At 41.0% G+C, this 23,329-nt stretch overlaps 1 protein-coding gene across 2 annotated transcripts; it reads left to right on the top strand.

Moving 5' to 3' along the window:
- Window positions 1-342: 342 nt before the first annotated feature.
- LOC109907096 (homeobox protein aristaless-like 3) lies at window positions 343-9,758 on the top strand. Of its 2 annotated transcripts, none has more exons than XM_031794956.1 (4): window positions 343-775; window positions 6,708-6,985; window positions 7,260-7,322; window positions 8,489-9,758. In XM_031794956.1, the coding sequence occupies exons 1-4, from the start codon at window positions 412-414 to the stop codon at window positions 8,837-8,839; spliced, it is 1,056 nt and encodes a 351-aa protein (XP_031650816.1). In that variant the 5' UTR covers window positions 343-411; the 3' UTR covers window positions 8,840-9,758. The 2 variants fall into 2 exon arrangements, with proteins under 2 accessions (XP_031650816.1, XP_031650815.1); XM_031794955.1 differs by having other exon boundaries at window positions 357-775; window positions 7,260-7,367.
- The last annotated feature ends 13,571 nt before the right edge of the window (window positions 9,759-23,329 follow it).

Genomic DNA, 23,329 nt, shown 5'->3' with positions numbered 1-23,329 from the left:
AACAAAGTGAAAGAAACGAGCGCACCAATACATTTCCTCGGGCGCATTTGGCCATTTGGCACTGAACATAACAAAACGCCTTCATGTTTGTTTAATGTGCCTTGCGTAAAATGCTCTCTATATCCCAGCCCGAATTAGTCATCTGCTTGTTTTTGTAACAAAATGAAAGAGGATTTAAATGGTTAATTGTAGCGACAGGAATCACACGTGATTGAATTCTTGGCGGATCATATCAGCCCACTGTCCCGCTTGGTCCTCCCTGTTTCACGGGTCTTTGTTCATGATCTCCTAAATCCCACCCACTTGAAACGAAGAAAAGAGTAAGAAAAAACTCGCGCTCGCACAGAAACCTTGCTTTCACTGTAACCGGGACCAGAGTAGAGTCGTTAAAGTGCATCCCGGACTGACCTCATGATGGAGGCGGACAGTTGTTTATCTTTCTCTTCGCAGCCAAACCGGACAACACTGAATAGCTCTCCCGGTTTGGATCAGAATAGTTCTGGAGGTTCGTTCCTTCCCTGCGATGAACTACAGAAAAGTACACATCTTCCTCTCGCTCACCGTCTGAGTCTCCGGGATCAGGGTGACTTCTACAGCTCAAGCTCCATGGGACGGTTTAACGACGGCGCGCCCGCGGACTTTACGCACGGGGCAGCCTCCACGAATCCTCGCGCCTTGCCCAACAAACACAGCAAATACATGGAAAATATGAATCAGGACCAAAAGGTTTTATCAGTAAGCGGGAAGGGCTCGTTTTATGACAATTACTCGGAGGGTAAGTGGAGTTTTTATTAAAATAATCGAAATCACGGCCATCAGTGTGTGAGGCTACGAAAATAGTAATAATTATCATAATATTCGTTATTATTATTCATATTATTATAACGTAGGCTATTTACCAAAATAATATAGGCCTAACTGAATAATGTCATGAGTCTATTGCCTGTGGAAACCGTTTGACTTATCAAACATTGGCAAAAATCCATCGTGATAAAGATAATGGAGATCAACATTTCTGTAGCCAGCTACCTCAAATTGTTTCAAGTTTGACTTTATAGTGTGGTGACTCGGATAATTATATTTTCAGAGTTTCTTTGGCGCTGCACAGCCTGTGTATTTTTCAAGGCCTCCAATGATCGTAATTCATTTTCACTAAATGTCTGATTTTAATTATTCACCTACAATTGTATTACTATTCAGCTTGTTTGAATACATTATGATAGTGTTCCAAAGTTTCCACAGCAGGCCCGGATCAAAGAAATCTCCCACCAAAACGGAATGACTTTGTAGTATAGATCTGAATGCTGCTACGGCTTACTTAGTCCACACATGATAATACTAGGGCTAACATATTGAATTAGGCCTATATTTTGTTCCTTGCGAGCTCTTTTTCAGAACTTAATTCTTTTTTTGGTGCACATAATTTCCCCAATGTTGCCTATAAAATGTTAATAAAATGTTGAAACACATATATAGGGCCATGGCATGTTATAAGCCTAGACGACTACAAAATGATATAGCCCGCGTAATTGTCTAGGCCTACTAAAATGAATGTGCAACTTTATCTAAAAACGTATTTTAGCCTTTAGGCTACCTTAGTTTTGTCACAAAATGTAGGCTATCACAATGTAAAAATCATTTGGTAAAAGTGGACGCACATCACTGGTGATAAATATGTCATCGGGTTTTATCTGCACTTGACACTGGTAGTCACAATTAGTTTTGATGTAAAGTGCGAGCGGGCCAAAGGTCAGAAAGTGACTGAGCCGTCTAGGTGCGTGATTACGGCGTCCATGCAGGAAACTTCCACCCGTGCGGTATAAACACATCAATCCCGTGCAGCCTTCACAAAATACATTCATACATTTAAATAATCATACAGCTAAAGTTCATTTGAAATTGATCATGTTCTTATCTGAAAGTTCTGTTTTTGTTTCTGAATAGCTAAGTAAAGTTGCACATATCCAAATTAGATTCTCAAGATGTCCTTTATGCCAAATTTGACTCCGTGTCATTTTGTTGTTTACGTCAAACTTTTCAGATTACATTTTCTTTTTCAATATCATCACATTTAACCACATTCGAACATTCTCAAAATAATTGTAAAATATATTCAATTCATTAATACCATTGAATTTAAAATTAGAACTAGATTAACTTAAAAGATATAAAAACTGAAAATGCAAATGAGATAAAACTTTGGCCAACTCAGATGTTTTGATAATGTAATGTGAGATTTGATCAACAACAACAACAACAAAAATATTTGTCTTGAAGCATGCAACAATACAGCAGTCCATCTTTGAAACACTTGATTAAACTTGTATAATACCCCATGAACTCAAGTCTTAGGATATGACATGGTTCTTCAGTATTATTTATTGAAGTTTTGAAATCCATCCTCTAAAGTTGCCAATGAAGGCATGTGAGTCCTGATAAGGACTTAGTGATGTATGTGTTCAGAATAACATTCATATCAGTCTGATTCATGTTGTTGCCAAAGACAGCCATATGATGGAGCAGAGAACCTCCATCTCAACAGTTTATCTTTATCTGAAATCTAGATAACAGGCCTGATGTCAAATTGACTGGATGATATTCTATTTCCATAGGCTTTGACTGGTCTTGAATGATTTATTTTCTTAGATTCTTCAGATATTAGCAAACACAACCCACCCACGCACACTCACTTGACCCATACGCAGGCGTGCATACACACACAGGAACGCACACACTAGTGCGTATGCACGCCGAGCACGCACGCACACGCATGCACACAAAGTTAAAAAATAAAAATAAACACCTAAATGAAAGAGTTTATTAAAATGTTCAAAATAGGGGTTGTTGACTATATAATACTGCGGTTCCTGAGACCCCCAAATATTGGTATGATTAGAATACTTTTTTTGGGACAAGAGAAATCCATTTGTTGTCAGTCTGTGAACTCTAAAGCAGTTTAACCTGAGTGTTGGTTTTCTGGGTCAGATTTGAGTGGAGATGTGGTCCACATGACAGTTGCTTGCTGTCCAACATTCTGGGGCACAGTCAGACTCACACACCTTCAAAGGCAGACTAGTCTTCCTGTTTTGTCTATCGGTGCTTGGGAGGGGGGAGGGTTAGGGTTTAAGGATGGTATAGCCGTGGGATGGTATACCACATAGCATAAAAATGTTATAGAAAGAAATAGATATATTGAGATAGGGGGGGTGATCAATTGATCAGGTATTCCTAACCTGAGATCTCATGCATGTTGACACTTCTTGACCCTTCACAGTCAAAACATAATCATTTACAACTGCAAAATGATTCAAAAGAAACCATTTTACATTTGTAAAAGTACAATTACAAAAATGCAAAACTTGTTACTAACGCTTCAAGACTTCAATCTCATGATCTAATCTGCATAAGAAGTCCATTATAAAATACTGTCCAACCCAATCCAATGCTCCCGAAATTTAACATTTTTCATTTCACAGAACAAGAGGCCAGGGAGAGAACAGCTGAAATTATTTACGTGACGTCAGTATATACTCACATTGGTCCATTTGGACTTTATCTCGACTGCACAGTTTTGTAATGCATTTCACATACTGTGCATCTCCAATTACACTGGACCATAGGGAGAGAGGATGTGGGCTCTTGGTAAAAGCCAGCGGTGGAATATTTCTTTTTTTTGTTATACTTGAGTAAAAGTCAAGATTCCTTCATAGAAAATGAATCAAGTAAAAGTGAAAGTCACCCAGTAAATTACTACTTGAATTAAACGTCTAACAGTACTTGGTTTTAAATATACGTGAGTATCAAAATGTAAATGAAATTGCCAAAATATACTTAAGTATCGAAAGTTTAAAAAAAATTCAAATTCCTTATATTAAGCAAACCAGACGCCACACTTACATTGTATTTTTATTTTTTATGTATGGCTAGCCAGGGGGATGCTCCAACACTCAGACAACATTTATAAACAAAGGATTTGTGTTTTCGTGAGTCCACTCGATAAGAGGCAGTAGATGACCAGGGATGTTTTCTTGATTAGTGCGTGAATTGGACCATTTTCCTGTCCTGCTAAGCATTAAACATGTAAGGAGTACTTTAAGGTGTCAGGGAAAATGTATGGACTTTTTTTTTAGGAATGTAAGGAAGTAAATTAAATAGTTGTCAAAAAAATATAAATAGTCAAATAAAGTACAGGTACCCCCAAAAACTACTTAAGTAGTACTTTCAAGTATTTTTACTTAAATACTTTACACCATTGGTAAAAGCTACACTACAGAATGTTTGACCTCTTTTTGAATACTTATTCTTAGATTGTAATGTGTGGTTGGATCTAAATAGACATCAGGGGGTTACATCCAAAATGGCATCCTTTTCCCTATATAGTGCACTACTTTTGACCAGAGTCCTAAGGGTCCCTATTCCCTAAATAGTGCACTACATTTGACCAGAATCCTAAGGGTCCCTATTCCCTATATAGTGCACTACTTTTGACCAGAGTCCTAAGGGTCCCTATTCCCTATATAGTGCACTACATTTGACCAGAGTCCTAAGGGTCCCTATTCCCTATATAGTGCACTACTTTTGACCAGAGTCCTAAGGGTCCCTATTCCCTATATAGTGCACTACTTTTGACCAGAGTCCTAAGGGTCCCTATTCCCTATATAGTGCACTACTTTTGACCAGAGTCCTAAGGGTCCCTATTCCCTATATAGTGCACTACTTTTGACCAGAGTCCTAAGGGTCCCTATTCCCTATATAGTGCACTACATTTGACCAGAGTCCTAAGGGTCCCTATTCCCTATATAGTGCACTACATTTGACCAGAGTCCTAAGGGTCCCGGGCAACAGTAGTGCACTACATTGGGTAAAGGGTTTCCATTTTGTAGACGCAGGACAGGAATGTTGTGTTACGGTGAAAGAAAAGCCCTCTGTTTTGGGACAGAAATTGAATTAGGTTGATGTTAAATGACTGCTCTCAAATGGTCCCTGTGTGAGGCTTTAGGACATGTATATAACTTTAGGACATAGGGAGAGTGTAGATACTGAAGGAGAGTGATTCTCTTCTGGGACCACAGAGTTAGACATACTGTAACAAGGCAACAGTAAACATGTTGTCCCTACGAATGATGCCCCCACCCCCGCGTGTGACTAACAAATTTCACTTAATAACTATTACTGTAATGTAGCAATGTACTAACGGACGGAGACAGATCCACAGTCCCCTCCCTGTTTTCATTGTGAGGGACAATTAACATGAACAATAACATCCATACATCTATCTACAGTCCAGTCATCCAAACACACCCAGAGTAAAACATTATGGTACAGTCCAGTCATCCAAACACACCCAGAGTAAAACATTATGGTACAGTCCAGTCATCCAAACACACCCAGAGTAAAACATTATGGTACAGTCCAGTCATCCAAACACACCCAGAGTAAAACATTATGGTACAGTCCAGTCATCCAAACACACCCAGAGTAAAACATTATGGTACAGTCCAGTCCTCCAAACACACCCAGAGTAAAACATTATGGTACAGTCCAGTCCTCCAAACACACCCAGAGTAAAACATTATGGTACAGTCCAGTCCTCCAAACACACCCAGAGTAAAACATTATGGTACAGTCCAGTCCTCCAAACACACCCAGAGTAAAACATTATGGTACAGTCCAGTCATCCAAACACACCCAGAGTAAAACATCATGGTACAGTCCAGTCATCCAAACACACCCAGAGTAAAACATTATGGTACAGTCCAGTCATCCAGTCATCATGGACTCCATAAGGTGTCGAAAGCGTTCCACAGAGATGCTGGTCCATATTGACTCCATTGATGTTGACTCCATTGCTTCCCACAGTGTGAAGTTGGTTGGATGTCCTTTGGGTGGTGGACCATTCTTGACACAAATGGGAAACTGTTGAGCGTGAAAAACCCAGCAGCGTTGCAATTCTAGACACAAACCGGTGTGCCTGACACCTACTACCATAGCCCGTTTAAAGGCACTTAAATCTTTTGTCGTGTCCATTCACCCTCTGAATGGCACACATACACAATCCATCTCTCATTTGCCTCAAGGCTTAAAAATCCTTCTTTAACCTGTCTCTTCTCTTCATCTACACTGGAGTGGATTCAACAAGTGACATCAATAAGGGATCATAGCTTTCACCTGAATTCACCTGGTCGGTCTATGTCATGGAAAGAGCAGCTGTTGATGATGTTTTGTAGACTCAGTGTAGATTGCCATTTCATTGGTTTGTTATTTTATACACACAATCGTAACTCTCTATCAAATATGGGTCAAATGGGGTCGAATTTCTAACTTCCTAAATGGTTTAATACACACATCAGAGTTTGTTTTCTGCTCAGTGATTCAAGACCTTCATTTAAGGAAGGGTGTTGACAGCGAATCAAAACAAACCGTGTTACAGTAGGCTGGAATGTTGTGTCTGGTCAAATCTGACTAAACCATCATTTTTTTTTTTTTTTTTTTGAGCATCTCTGTGTGACAACATTACCACGGGTAAACATCTGAGCCTTGCTTAACCACAGAAATGTACTTTACGCGCGAGCGCACACACACACACACACACACACACACACACACACACACACACACACACACACACACACACACACACACACACACTTTGTTTTGAACATGTAACCATCATTCTCTCTTTCCCTCCCTGTATGCTCCTCCCTCAGCCAGAGAGAAGGCGGGTCCCAAGCCCATGGGCTATCCCGTGATTGGCTCAGACTGCTGCATCAAGCTGAAGGAGCCAACCAACGGTCTCCAACCAGGGGACTCCATAGCAGACTCAATCGACCTATCGGGCAAGAACAAGAAACGTCGTAACCGTACCACGTTCAGTACCTTCCAGTTGGAGGAGCTGGAGAAAGTGTTTCAGAAGACTCACTACCCTGATGTTTACGCCCGGGAACAGCTGGCCCTCAGGACCGAACTCACAGAGGCCCGTGTACAGGTAGAATAATGCCACTCTACACAGAAAATACAAAGTCCCCTCTACCCATGCAGCTACAGTAGCTAACAGAGTTTGCAATAGTATTAGATATTTGTCACCCCCCCAGATGAATCAATATCCCAGGGCCTATTTCTATGTTCTATTGAACAATTCTAACAAATTGAAGCCAAATTCTTTCAGGCAGGTAGGAACATGGCAAGGCAGGGATCCTATATAATGGTAGAGAAAAATCATCTCTCCAATCTCTCCCTTAGTCTCTCTCTTGATTCGTCAGGTGTGGTTCCAGAACCGCCGGGCCAAGTGGAGGAAGAGGGAACGCTATGGGAAGATCCAGGAGGTGCGAAACCACTTTGCTGCTACGTATGATATCTCTACGTACCAGGTACACCCTGACACATAGATCTTTGGTCACGACATACGATATCTCCCTCCTGCCTCCCTCCAATAGGTACTAGATAACATACACACTGACACATAGATCTTTGGTCACGACATACGATATCTCCCTCCTGCCTCCCTCCAATAGGTACTAGATAACATACACACTGACACATAGATCTTTGGTCACGACATACCATATCTCCCTCCTGCCTCCCTCCAATAGGTACTAGATAACATACACACTGACACATAGATCTTTGGTCACGACATACCATATCTCCCTCCTGCCTCCCTCCAATAGGTACTAGATAACATACACACTGACACATAGATCTTTGGTCACGACATACCATATCTCCCTCCTGCCTCCCTCCAATAGGTACTAGATAACATACACCCTGACACATAGATCTTTGGTCACGACATACGATATCTCCCTCCTGCCTCCCTCCAATAGGTACTAGATAACATACACCCTGACACATAGATCTTTGGTCACGTCATACGATACCTCCCTCCTGCCTCCCTCCAATAGGTACTAGATAACATACACCCTGACACATAGATCTTTGGTCACGACATACGATATCTCCCTCCTGCCTCCCTCCAATAGGTACTAGATAACATACACACTGACACATAGATCTTTGGTCACGACATACGATATCTCCCTCCTGCCTCCCTCCAATAGGTACTAGATAACATACACCCTGACACATAGATCTTTGGTCACGACATACGATATCTCCCTCCTGCCTCCCTCCAACAGGTACTAGGTAACATACACCCTGACACATAGATCTTTGGTCACGACATACGATATCTCCCTCCTGCCTCCCTCCAATAGGTACTAGATAGCATACACACTGACACATAGATCATAGTTCATAGGTCATAGGTCACTAGCTATAACCCTTCTCTCATTATCATCACAGACTAATTAGAATCCTTTAAACCAATCAATCAACAAATCAAACCAATCAATAATGATATAGACCCATACATTGAATTACCAAGCATTGGCATTTAAATTTCAAATAGCATGATGGGAATTACCTTTATGCAGCCTATCAGTGGAGCGTCGTCATTGGTCTCTAATCAGACTGCTCTCTTCCTTTGTAGATGCAGAGCAACCTGTGGCCAGGTGCAGGAGGGGGGTCCGGCGGGGGCTGTGTCCTGGGCCCTGACACCATGTCTTCCTCCTGTATGAGCCCTTACCCCCATCCCCACAGCAACCTCCCCTCTGTGGGCTTTATGGGCATGCCCCCGTCTTCCAGCCACCCACACCACCCTCACCATCACCCCCAACACCACCCTGGCATCAACGGCCTCTACTCCCTCCACAGCTTCCCTGGGGCCCTCGGGGGCCACTCCTTTGAGCCGGGGCCCGAGACAGAGTATAAGTCATCCAGTCTGTTGGCCATGCGGATGAAGGCTAAGGACCCTGGGAGTCTTCTATCCAGGCCCACATGACCACCACAGTGTCAGGGTCAGATCCCTACTATGTATTGACTGAGCTAATGCATTCACACACACATTCAAACTCAATCTTGTATACTAGCAACCCGATGGATGGTTATGGCCACATGTATTTGTGTTCCTGCATGTTGAAATGACAGCAGAAGTCAAAACTCTACATGCATGCACACACACACACACACACACACGTATAATTAACCTTGTGGGGACACATAATTCATTCCCATTCAGAATCCTATTTTCCCTAACCCTAAACCTAACCCTTACCTTAACCCCAAAACCTAACCGTAACCCCAAACTAACCCTAGCTCCTAACCCTGGTCGAAAACTAGCTCCTAACCCTGGTCAAATATTAGCTCCCAACCCGAAAACTAACCCTCGCTCCTAACGCTAAACCAAATTCTAACCCTAACACTGATTGGCTCAAACCTTGACCGGAAACCACCTAGAAATAGCATTTGACCTTGTGGGAACTAACAAAATGTCCCCAGTTTGTAAAAATGTTGATTGATCTAAAATATTCCTGTGGTGACTTCTGGTCCCCACAAGTATAGTTAAACACACACACACACACACACACACACACTTTCAACATACACCTCCGCTACTTTCCTCCAAATAATGTAACATTGCCGTAAACCCACAGACTTCAGACCGTGACAGGACCGACCATTTGTTTGAGTTTGTTAGGCCACCATCAGGCACAAAACCTGCCATTTTGCAGACATTTTTATTGAATCCAGATTTGAGCATTATCACAAACATAGTGAGACCAAAGAATATAAAAACAATATTATTTAAATATGTAAGATGTAGATGCTAATAAAGTACAGTACCAGTCAAAAGTTTGGACACACCTACTCAATTCAAGGGTTTTTCTTTATTTTTTACTATTTTCTACATTGTAGAATAATACTGAAGATATCAGAACTATGAAATAACACATATGGAATCATGTAGTAACCAAAAAAGTGTTAAACAAATCAAAATATATTTTATATTTGAGATTCTTCAAAGACCCCCCACCCTTTGCCTTGATGACAGCTTTGCACACTCTTGGCATTCTCTCAACCAGCTTCATGAGGTAGACACCTGGAAATCATTTCAATTAACAGGTGTGCCTTGTTAAAAGTTAATTTGTGGAATTTCTTTCCTTCTTAATGCATTTGAGCCAATCAGTTGTGTTGTAACAAGGTAGTGTGGTATACAGAAGATAGCCCTATTTTGGTAAAAGACCAAGTCCATATTATGGAAAGAACAGCGCAAAGAGAAACAACAGTCCATCATTACTTTAATTAGACATGAAGGTCAGTCAATCCAGAAAATGTCAAGAACTTTGAACGTTTCTTCAAGTGCAGTCGCAAAAACCATCAAGCGCTATGATGAAACTGTCTCTCATGAGGACCGCCAAAGGAAAGGAAGACCAGAGTTACCTCTGCTGCGAAGGATAAGTTCATTAGAGTTACCAGCCTCAGAAATTGCAGCCCAAATAAATGCTTCAGAGTTCAAGTAACAGACACATCAACTTCAACTGTTCAGAGGAGACTGAATCAGGCCTTCATGGTCGAATTTCTGCAAAGAAACCACTACTAAAGGACATCAATAATAAGAAGAGACTTGCTTCGGCCAAGAAATAAGAGCAATGGACATTAGACCGGTGGAAATCTGTCCTTTGGTTTGATGAGTCCAAATGTGAGATTTTTGGTTCCAACCACCGTGTTTTTGTGAGACGCAGAGTAGGTGACCGGATGATCTCCGCATGTGTGGTTCCCACCATGAAGCATGGAGGAGGAGGTGTGATGGTGTGGGGGTGGTTTGCTGATGACACTGTCTGCGATTTATTTAGAATTCAAGGCCCACTTAACCAGTGTGGCTACCACAGCATTCTGCAGTGATACACCATCCCATCTAGTTTGCGCTTAGTGGGTCTATCATTTGTTTTTCAACAGGACAAAGACCCAAAACACACCACCAGGCTGTGTAAGGGCTATTTGACCAAGGAGAGTGCTGGAGTGTTGCATCAGATGACCTGGCCTCCACAATCACCCGACCTCAAACCATTTGAGATGGTTTGGGATGAGTTGGACCGCCAAGTGAAGGAAAAGCAGCCATCAAGTGCTCAGCATATGTAGGAACTCCTTCAAGACCGTTGGAAAAGCATTCCTCACGAAGCTGGTTGAGAGAATGCCAAGAGTGTGCAAAACTGTCATCAAGGCAAAGGGTGGCTACTTTGATAGAATTTAAAATCTAAAATATATTTTTATATGTTTAACACTTTTTTTTGGTTACTACATGATTCCATATTTGTTACTTCATAGTATTGATGTCTATCATTCTACAATGTAGAAAATCGTAAAAAAAAAAAAACCTTGATTGAGTAGGTGTGTCCAAACTTTTGACTGGTAATGTATGTGATATATGTTGTACTTTATTGATCAACAATAAAGGGTTTCATCTGTTTACTGCCTCCAATCGTCAGAGGGAAAATGGTTCTGCTAATGTAGGTTATGGGCACAGGTAGACTTGAACAACTACTTTGGCTACGACCTTTACTGACTGTGGTGTGATCAGACTATACAACATCCAGGACTACAATAGCTGTCAGTCTGTTGAGGTGTGCTGTGGTGTGTGTGTAGCAGTATAGCTGCATAGCTGGCCTCACTTCAAGAGACCTTTGGCTGGCACCCCATGCATCAGTTTAAAGTGGCAGGTCCATTAATGAAAAACTAACTGAGCGGCCGCACTAAGCCACTGATGATGAAGTGTAGGGTGGCTATAGGGCCTCCTATAGTCCCTACTCTGCATCGAAAAGGCAGGGTTTTTGCTAAAACAGTAAAATAATCCTGCAGCAACAATTATAATTAATGAACATTTTGTAGAGGTTGATATACAGTCTTTTTTCGTGAAAGAAGTCTGAAATGTCAAAGTCCAAATGATAAAACTTCAGAAGTCGTTTTTAAACCTTAAATACACATCAAGTTTTACATTACCTGCTTTGCAGAAAATGTCTCATGCAACAGAGTGATCAAATTAATATCCAGCATTTCACGTCTGTCAAATTAGGGATGAGCTATACAGTGCATTCAGAAAGTATTCACACCCCTTGACTTTTTCCACATTTTGTTGTGTATAAAATAGATTTTGATGTAGATTTTTTTTGGTCACTGTCCTACTCTATAATGATTATTTTTTGTGGCAAATTAATAATAAATGAAAAGCTGGGTTTGTTAGTGCAAACCTAAATAAATTCAGGAGTAAAAAAGTCACATACAGTAATAAGTTGCATGTGTGCAAAAATAATGTTTAACATGATTATCTGTAATGTCCCTCAGTCGAACTGTGAATTTCAAACACAGATTCAACCACAAAGACCAGGCAGGTTGTCCAATGCCTTGCAAAGAAGGGCACCTATTGGTAGCTGGGTAAAAAAAATAATAGCTGGCATTGAATACCCCCTTTGAGCACGGTGAAGTTATTTATTACACTTCAGGTGGTGTATGAATACACCCAGTCACTACAAAGATACAGGCTTCCATCCTAACTCAGTTGCCGGAGAGGAAGGAAACAGCTCAGGGATTTCACCATGAGGCCAATGGTGACTTTAAAACAGTTACAGAGTTTAATGGCTGTGAAAGGAGAAAAGTGAGGATGGATCAACAACATTGTAGTTACTCTACAATACCAACATAAATGACAGAGTGATAATAAGGAAGCCTGTGGAGATTATTTTTTGTTGTTGTCCTGAATACAGAGTTATGTTTGGGTGCAAAAACCTAAAACACAAGGCCAAATCTACACTATAGTTTCTACCAAGAAGCCAGTGAATGTTCCTGAGTGGCTATTTTGACTTAAATTAAACTTGAAAATCTAATGGCAAGACTTGACAATGACTGTCTAGCAATGATCAACAACTAATTTGACAGAGTTTTAAGATTTTTTTTAATTTTTAAATGGGCAAATGTTGCATAATCCAGGTGTGCACACTCACAGTCATAATCACTGCCAAAGGTGCTTATATAAAGTCATGACTCAGGGATGTACGGTGCATTCAGAAAGTATTCAGACCCCTTGACATTTTCCCACATTTTGTTACATTACAGCCTTATTCTAAAATGGATTAAATAAAAAAAAATGTCCTCATCAATCTACACACAATACCCCATAATGACAAAGTGAAAACAGGTTTTTAGAAATGTTTGATACCTTATTTACATAAATATTCAGACCCTTCGCTATAAGACTCGAAATTGAGTTCAGGTGCATCCTGTTTCCATTGATCATCCTTGAAACAGGACTGGAGTTCACCTGTGGTAAATTCAATTGTTTGGACATGATTTGGAAAGGCACACACCTGTCTATATACAGTGCCTTGCGAAAGTATTCGGCCCCCTTGAACTTTGCGACCTTTTGCCACATTTCAGGCTTCAAACATAAAGATATAAAACTGTATTTTTTTGTGAAGAATCAACAACAAGTGGGACACAATCATGAAGTGGAACGACATTTATTGGATATTTCAAACTTTTTTAACAAATCAAAAACTGAAAAATTGGGCGTGCAAAATTATTCAGCCCCTTTACTTTCAGTGCAGCAAACTCTCTCCAGAAGTTCAGTGAGGATCTCTGAATGATCCAATGTTGACCTAAATGACTAATGATGATAAATACAATCCACCTGTGTGTAATCAAGTCTCCGTATAAATGCACCTGCACTGTGATAGTCTCAGAGGTCAGTTAAAAGCGCAGAGAGCATCATGAAGAACAAGGAACACACCAGGCAGGTCCGAGATACTGTTGTGAAGAAGTTTAAAGCCGGATTTGGATACAAAAAAGATTTCCCAAGCTTTAAACATCCCAAGGAGCACTGTGCAAGCGATAATATTGAAATGGAAGGAGTATCAGACCACTGCAAATCTACCAAGACCTGGCCGTCCCTCTAAACTTTCAGCTCATACAAGGAGAAGACTGATCAGAGATGCAGCCAAGAGGCACATGATCACTCTGGATGAACTGCAGAGATCTACAGTTGAGGTGGGAGACTCTGTCCATAGGACAACAATCAGTCATATATTGCACAAATCTGGCCTTTATGGAAGAGTGACAAGAAGAAAGCCATTTCTTAAAGATATCCATAAAAAGTGTTGTTTAAAGTTTGCCACAAGCCACCTGGGAGACACACCAAACATGTGGAAGAAGGTGCTCTGGTCAGATGAAACCAAAATTGAACTTTTTGGCAACAATGCAAAACGTTATGTTTGGCGTAAAAGCAACACAGCTCCTCACCCTGAACACACCATCCCCACTGTCAAACATGGTGGTGGCAGCATCATGGTTTGGGCCTGCTTTTCTTCAGCAGGGACAGGGAAGATGGATGGAGCCAAATACAGGACCATTCTGGAAGAAAACCTGATGGAGTCTGCAAAAGACCTGAGACTGGGACGGAGATTTGTCTTCCAACAAGACAATGATCCAAAACACAAAGCAAAATCTACAATGGAATGGTTCAAAAATAAACATATCCAGGTGTTAGAATGGCCAAGTCAAAGTCCAGACCTGAATCCAATCGAGAATCTGTGGAAAGAACTGAAAACTGCTGTTCACAAATGCTCTCCATCCAACCTCACTGAGCTCGAGCTGTTTTGCAAGGAGGAATGGGAAATAAATTTCAGTCTCTCGACGTGCAAAACTGATAGAGACATACCCCAAGTGACTTACAGCTGTAATCGCAGCAAAAGGTGGCGCTACAAAGTATTAACTTAAGGGGGCTGAATAATTTTGCACGCCCAATTCTTCAGTTTTTGATTTGTTATAAAAGTTTGAAATATCCAATAAATGTCGTTCCACTTCATGATTGTGTCCCACTTGTTGTTGATTCTTCACAAAAAAATACGGTTTTATATCTTTATGTTTGAATCCTGAAATGTGGCAAAAGGTCGCAAAGTTCAAGGGGGCCGAATACTTTCGCAAGGCACTGTAAGGTCCCACAGTTGACAGTGCATGTCAGAGCAAAAACCAAGCCATGAGGTCAAAGGAATTGTCCTTAGAGCTCCGAGACAGAATTGTATCAAGGCACAGATGTGGGGAAGGTTACCAAAATATTTCTGCAGCATTGAAGGTCACACAATGGCCTTTATCATTCTTAAATGGAACAAGTTTGGAACCACCAAAACTTAATAGAGCTGGCCGCCTGGCCAAACTGAGGTGACCAAGAACACGATGGTCACTCTGAGAGTACTTCTGTGGGGATGGGAGAACCTTTCAGATGGACAACCATCTCTGCAGCATTCCACCAATCAGGCCTTTATGGTAGAGTGGCCAGACGGAAGCCACTAGGCACATGACAGCCCGCTTGAAGTTTGCCAAAAGGCAGTTAAAGACTCTCAGACCATTAGAAACAAGATTCTCTGGTCTGATGAAACCAAGATTGAACTCTTTGGCCTAAATGTCAAGCGTCACGTCTGGAGGAAACCTGGAACCATCCCTACGGTGAAGCAAGGTGGTGGCAGCATCATGCTGTGGGGAGGTTTTTCAGTGGCAGGGACTGGGAGACTAGTCAGGATTGAGGGAAAGATGAACGGAGCAAAGTACAGAAAGATCCTTGATGATAACCTGCTCCAGAGTGCTCAGGACCTCAGACTGGGGCGAAGGTTCACCTTCCACCAGGACAACGACCCTAAGCACACAGCCAAGAAATGCAGGATTGGTTTCATGACAAGTTTCTTAATGTCCTTGATTCTGGACTTGAACCCGATCAAACATCTCTGGAGAGACCTGAAAATAACTGAATAACTGAAAATATCCCAACATGACAAAGCTTGAGTGGATCTGCAGAGAAGAATGGTCTCCCAACTCCCCAAATACAGGTGTGCCAAGCATATAGCATCATACCCAAGAAGACTTGAGGCTGTAATCGCTGCCAAAAGTTCTTCAACAAATTACTGAGTAAAGGTAATGTGTTTTTGCTTTGTCATTATGGGATATTAACCTGTTTTTGCTTTGTCATTATGGGGTATTATGTGTAGATTGATGAGGGGGGGACGGACGGACAATTTAATACATTTTAGAATAAGGCTGTAACGTAACAAAATGTGGAAAAAGTTAAGGGGGCTGAATCCTTTCTGAATGCACTGTGTGAGATAGCACATTTATTGAAAATTAAATACAGAACTAACGTTTCTAAATACATGTTTTCAATAAGTCATTATGGGGAATTGTGTTCAGATCGGTGAGAAAGAAACACAATTTATTAATGAATACATTTTGAATTCAGGCTGTAACACAACAAACAAACAGGTGCATGAATACTTTCTGAAGGCCCTGTAAGTCTCACTGAAGAAATTGGGATTATAATGCCCCGGTCCTCTTTTTTTTATCACAATGAGTATTTTATGGAGAGGTGATTCATTATTATTTACTGATAGGCTCTTGCCTTGACACAGCGGTGGTGTGGCGTGATTTCCCACATTACAAAATGGGTTTCAATGACCCAGAGTTACTGCAACTCAATAGTGAACATGCATATAGATGTGACGTCATTGTTTTTAGCACTATCCACAGAGTTTTTAAACTATGGCGTGCGCCAAGGTTCAATTCACCAATAAATTGGGATTATGTATACTGTGCTAATGAACATAGAGAAAAGAGTAGGTGGGAATGTACAACGAGGCATTTGTTGTAAGTTCAGCCGCCATTTCAATTCACCGCTGCTATTGGGGTCTCCTTAGACCATTGGGAAGAGTGCCCCCTACTGGCCCTCTGACAACACATCCAGCACCATCTCCCATCCAAGGATCAACCATGCCCACCTCTACAGGGCAGATTCATTTAAGAGGCAATAAAGCCAGCAGTGGGAAGCAGGCGGATGGTGGGGCTGCTGGCTACTATTGATTGAAGGAAGATGAAGATTCATGTGATAGAACTTCATGTTTTCTCTGTGTCTACTGTCTTCACATCATTGGACTGCAATGATATGTAGAGTTACGTGCCACAACCCAATCTGGTAAACATGACAAGATGCCCACTCCGTGTCAGCTAACCTTACACGATAATCTGGGTGATTTTCGTCAAACCATCATCTCTGGGTTAAAAACAAAATGATTTACTGTGAAAGATAGATCCTTCAAAACGACTTTTGATTCCCCAAGTGGTTAGATTGCTATGGGCAAATATTTGGTACACACTCTTTACATTCTATCTACTCTCCCTCTAGTAACTTCAGTACTATTACAGCAATGCTGGAACTGATTAGCTGCCAGCCAGTCCCCTCCCGGCCTCTCCTGATCTGTGTCGTGTTTTGTGCAAGACGACATGTGGTTCCAATAGAGGAGCTGAGCAGACTGGAGGGAGTGTAAAGCTAACCCGTCAGAGACACTTTCCACACCCACATACAGCCTTCAAATTCCAGCCAGACCCAAGGAGACAGCCGCAGGGCCACATTCATCAAGCACCAAACTGAAGAAAGCAGACCGAAACAGAGAGGGACGACTACCTGAACTAAGAAAACGCGAATTTTCGTTTTCTGTTGCAGACTGTTTTAAAACGTTTTCCGTTGTGCGCCCCACTGAATATGCCCTGGCACTCACTCTCCAGCTACACAACCCAAGCACTGATTAAACATATGATTAAGTAGAAGAGATAAGAGGATCCTTCAGAACAGATCAGGAACTAAGGAGAATGATGGACGGCGTGTGGAAAGCAAGCTGAGGAAATAGTGTATAATGGCTTATAAGGACATTATCACAATAAATGAGTCATTTGGTCCCTCAAAGTAGCATTTACTGTAATGTTTAATGCAGAGGTATCAGACTCTCAAAATAGACGTATTAAACTTTAAAATCAGACAGAGTAAATGTTTAACCATTACATAGGGAGATACAGTGAAATTGACGCGTCTAAAATTGAACAGTACACTGCTTTACCTCAGACGGTTGTAAAAACAGCAGTCATATAGTAAGTACCGCAAATGTTTCGTATTATAAGAACAGTAGTTCATCAACTGTCCCTGTTCATTGCAAATCTTGAGACAAAATTATTAAAACATCTCTCTAAAGCCTGGTCAGTCACAGTGAAATGGAACTATTTTAACCGGAAAATGGTGTGTACAGTACATTGAATTGGCTACCTAAGTTGTATTCCAAGTAGACTAAGGAGCCTGTGTCTATTAACTCAGTAAACCAGGCTATAATATGCCGGCCTGCCCTGCGTTGCTGTTTGTCATTGGTGCATGAGAGTCATCCATCAAAAACACTACAGAGCGGCAAACGGCTTAGGTCCTAGGTGTGTGACAACCGTTCCATCTCTGACACACACACACACACACACACACACACACACTCTTTATCCAGGGTCATTGGGTGAGGGCTGTCACTGGCGCCTGTACATCCATATATTAACCTCATTACCCAAAAGAAAAGACCTCTGAACGTGTCATTAAATCTGCAAAGCTGTCGTCCCAACCATAGTTTCAAAAAGTACACCAAGCTTTTGATCTATGCCAGAGATGTACCTTGACTGCAAGAGTAGTTCCTGAATCATAAACCAGAGAAGCAGTTTCTGTGCTTCTATTTTGAACAACTCACGCATCAGGTTCATGCCCATAAATCCAAGCCTTGTACTCATAAAAGCCTCTCAGAATAGGAGTGCAAATCTAAGATCTGTTTTAGCGTTATTATACGTGAGCGATAATCAATGAGGCGCTATGAGTTCCCTGGAAAATAATGAACTGGCGTGGAAGTTGTTGTTCCACGAAACACTAGCGGAGTGGTACTAACCTTCCACGGAGTGGCATTATTTTCCAGAGAACTCATAGAGCCAGGAGTTGATTGTCCCCTGTTACACCATGCTAGAAATGTGTTCATTTGCTGCTAGAAATGTGTTCAACATCCATTAAAGTAGATAGCAAGTTTACTAGATAGCTACAGTAGTTGCCTTGGTAACCAAATAAACAGAATTGACTATTAGCTAACCAGGCCATCAGTCATAGCTTGCTATTATGAAAATTGAATTCAACAACACCAATAATGTTTTCAATTCGACGTTTGCTTTCAAAAGCAGCTCAATAGACCATGTAAGGATGAACTATAGCCATTGAATTGTACCGTGCTGATATACAGTGCGTTGTAGGGAAATAATGCACGCTCTAGAATGTCCTTCAAGACCAATCAGAAATTACTATTCAACAATGCCATGGTATAATTTTTGATAATAATTAATAAAATATAAGACAGGGGGAACTGATCCTAGATCAGCACTCCTACTCTGAGACGCTTGCTGTGATTAAATGGCATTAACAGTTTTGTACCTATACTGTAAGTCCACAGTTGGCAGCCTGCAGCGCAGGCCTAATCCCTACTGTAACTGTAAACATGAGAGGTAATAGAATTAGGGTGAGAGAGCTCAGCTATACGTGTCAGGTTGCATTGGCTTGCTTTCACAGCAGAAAGGAAACACATGAAAAAAATACTATAGTATTACTATATTTATATTACTGTAGTATTCACTGTAGTATTTACAGTTAACTATAGTATTAATACTGTAGTAAAAGAAAACTGTTGTATATGCACTATGGTAATGAATTGTAGTATACTGTAGTGTTTTTGCAGACATTACTGTAGTATTTACTATAGTGTTTTTGTCTCGTTATCTTTGACATAAATGTGTAGACCTTCTCCTTGAGGAAATCTACTGGAGAAATACTAAAAGAGCACATTTTCTAAAAATCTGTAGGCAACACAATATGGTCTATACTTAACATGTAAGTTTCTCACTTATGGGTGGCATAAATTGAGATATGGGGGGAGAGGAATGAGCAGCATATATGCTAATTAAATACTGTGGTATTTACTATAGTTAAAAAAGTGTTGTGTTTTTGAAGATCACTGTAATATTTACTACAGTGTTTTTCTTCCAGAAACTACTGTAGTATTTACTATTGTATTCTATAGTATACTACAATATTCTATAGTAAGTACTTCACGATCAAGGGATACTACAGTGTGTCGTATAGTATTCTACAGTACACTACATAATTCTATAGTAAGTAATGCAGTATTCTAGTAAACTGTAGTATTTTTTCATGTGGGGAGAGAGGAGGGAAGTAGGATAGATTTAGCACCAAATCTAAAGCCAATATGCAGACATGCTGTATGTCAAACTTGAAAAAACAAACACTGAGAACCAGAGTTAACACATAGGCCGACCTAATTAGTTCAATCAACCACACCCCAAACATTTCTTCAAAACAGTATGGTCACAAAATGGTTGCCCTCAGAAATAGACTTGATCAGTAACAACACAGTATTAACTATAGGCCTATCAGTGACAAATATCTCATCTGAACAGGTGTATTGGGGGGGCTTAAATATCTGTTGACCTGTTCCCTCTAGTTAGGGTCCCAGGGTAAACACTGACCCAAACTAAGATTACTAGGTCTGTCGCAGGCCGCTGATACTGAGACTCATAGGATGTCTTAGAAAATGTTCGACCAAAAGCACTTAGGATTGGTTTGAGAAAGAAAACTAAATGTTTCTTCTGAAAAACGGAACAGGGTATGTTCATAAATTCAATCTGGAGTGCCAGAGGGTGCTCATAGTGCGCTCTGGGTGTTCGTAAATTCAATCTGGAGTGCCAGAGGGTGCTCAGAGTGCGCTCTGGGTGTTCGTAAATTCAATCTGGAGTGCCAGAGGGTGCTCAGAGTGCGCTCTGGGGGTTCGTAAATTCTGACCCTCTGGCCGAGGAGTAGGGTTGATCCGAGCGTTCTGACCTCAGAACGGCAGTCAAGCACCCAAAGCTAACTGGCTAATGTTGGCTAGCTTGCTAGCTACTTCCAGACACAAAGAGCACTAAACTCTGACCATTTTACTTGCCCTAGGAGACCTGGTTAGGCTGTTTTCATGTTATCCAGAGCATTGGTGACTAACTGTGCTGCTGGCAACAATTTAATTATGCTTTTTTGACGATGTTTACTTACAACAGCCATATTCAGCAGGTGTTGGTATTGAGTGTTGGTAAATTCATTAGTTATTCTGCGCTCTGGCACACTCAAATGAGTGCTCTGAAATCGGAAAAGATAGCCAAGGTGAATTTGCGAACTCACCCACTGTATACAGTAGCTCATGAATTTGCTCATCAAGACACTACTGCATGGTTACAAGACACTACTGCATGGTTAAAAGAAACTACTGCATGGTTACAAGAAACTACTGCATGGCTACAAGAAACTACTGCATGGTTACAAGACACTACTGCGTGGTTACAAGACACTACTGCATGGTTACGTTACAAGACACTATTGCATGGTTACAAATAGCTTGTGGCTTTTGTATGCAACTCAGATGGCGCCATCCTGTGGCGAGGTTGCAAAAGTGCAGCTTAAAATAGAGGTCAAACCAAAGTTTATTGGTTGTGTACACAGATTTGCGGATTATATCGCAGGTGCAGTGAAATGCTTGTGTTTCTATCTTCAACAGTCCAGTAATAATACCCTAGCAAAACATTTTTACAAAACAATACACACCTAATCCAAAAAAGTAAAAAGAAGGAAATATCAGAACGAGCAACGTCAGAGTCCGGAATATTATATAACATGGCATTGTTGAAGACTCGTTTCTGATTGGCTTGAATGGCATTCTAGAGCAGGGTTTCCTAAACTCGTGCTTGGGACCCCCCTGGGTGCACATTTCGTTTTTTTTGCCCTAGTACTACACAGCTGATTCAAATCAAAACTTGAAGAGGAGTTGGTTAATTTGATCAATTGTGTAGTTGGCTGACAGCCGTGGTATATCAGACCGTATACCACAGGTATGACAAAAAATATATTTGTACTGCTCTAATGACGTTGGAAAACAGTTAATAATAGCAATAAGGCACCTCGGGGGTTTGTGGTATATGGCCAATATACCACGGCTAAGGGCTGTGTCCAGGCCCAGATGGTTTGATTAGCTAAACCAGCAAGTCTGTAATTTGGTTACCAAGACCACTACTGTAGTAATCTAGTAAATTTACTAGCTACTTCAGTGGCTGTTTAACACATTTCTAGAGGCAAATGAACACATGTATAGCAGCAAATGTGTTAAATTATAGCCATGGTATAAAAGGGACAATCAACTCCTGGCTCTATGCGTTCTCTGGAAAATGATGCAATTCCTTGGAAGGTTAGTTCCACTCCGCTAGAGCGGGGTGGAACACACCTTCCACCTGGTTCCTTAATTTCCATAGAACACATAGCCCCTTGTTGATTATCCCTTACTACAGAGATTCCCAAACTCGGTCCTAGGGCCCTCCCTGGGTGCATATTTTGGTTTTTGCCCTACCACTACACAGAGGATTCAAATCACCAACTCATCATCAAGCTTTGATGATTTTTTTCATCTCCCTCTTCAACTCTTGACCCAAACTGCTACAGACCTATATCTATCCTACCCTGCCTTTCTAAAACCAAATCAACAAACAGATTACCGACCATTTCGAATCCCACCATACCTTCTCCGCTATGCAATCTGGTTTCAGAGCTGGTCATGGGCGCACCTCAGCCATGACCATACACACAACATACACACAACTAACTACCACCACCAAGTTCAATGCCAGATCCTTTTCCCCCCAGAAGGTCTGAGTGGCAGTTGGAGGTGCCATTGTGATCATGAAGATGGTTTGCCTAAGACTTCTACAATTACATTGTATAAATGTGTTTAAATTGTAAAATAATGACTAGTTAGGCTATAAGAAATAAAAAATAAAAAATGTAATGGGTTAAGGCAGAGCAGAGATGACACACAAAACACTTTTCATTTCACCCATACAACAGTAACCTATTATTAATATACAGAATGTTTACAATATCATAAACAATAGCGTTTTACATGTTCCAAATGACATTTGATATATATTCATACGGGTTTTGTCATGACAACAAGGTGAAGGTGCTCTTTACTCAAATGGCACAACCGGAATCATTCCGATTGAGCAACGTGCAGCACATGACAACCGTCATGTATAACTGAGGGACGTCTCCTGTCACATCTGGAAAAGGACGAAGTAGAATCTGATGCTGCTGCAACATTGCTCATCTTCACAGTGGGAATCCAGTCCACATGGGTGCCTTGATTGAGGTCAGCTGGTGAACCTACAGTACCTTAACAAATGAAAAGCACACCTGGTGCTAGAAAATCACTTGTTCAGGTCACCAATACCACCAGGGCTCTTAATGTTTTGGTTGTGTTAAATTCAGGTGTTTTCGTGTCATATAAAGATGAAATCTATTCATGGGCTGGAACAACCATTAGTCACAGTATTTTGTCCTATCCCAGTGAGACATTTCTCCTATGCTGTAATATCCACACATTTTCTCGCGTGAATCATGTTCTCTACAAATTATATATATTTTTACAATGTCCACCTCCCGGCTATATGGACCTCATATTGTATAATATGTGTCTCCCCTTTTTATTTATAGTCATGGCTATAAGGGATCATATTTTTTGTCAAA

Source organism: Oncorhynchus kisutch, linkage group LG17, assembly GCF_002021735.2.
Source record: "Oncorhynchus kisutch isolate 150728-3 linkage group LG17, Okis_V2, whole genome shotgun sequence".
NCBI classification, from domain to species: domain Eukaryota; kingdom Metazoa; phylum Chordata; class Actinopteri; order Salmoniformes; family Salmonidae; genus Oncorhynchus; species Oncorhynchus kisutch.
Note: the sequence above shows the minus strand (reverse complement) of the source record. Positions and strands in the feature narration are given on the sequence as shown.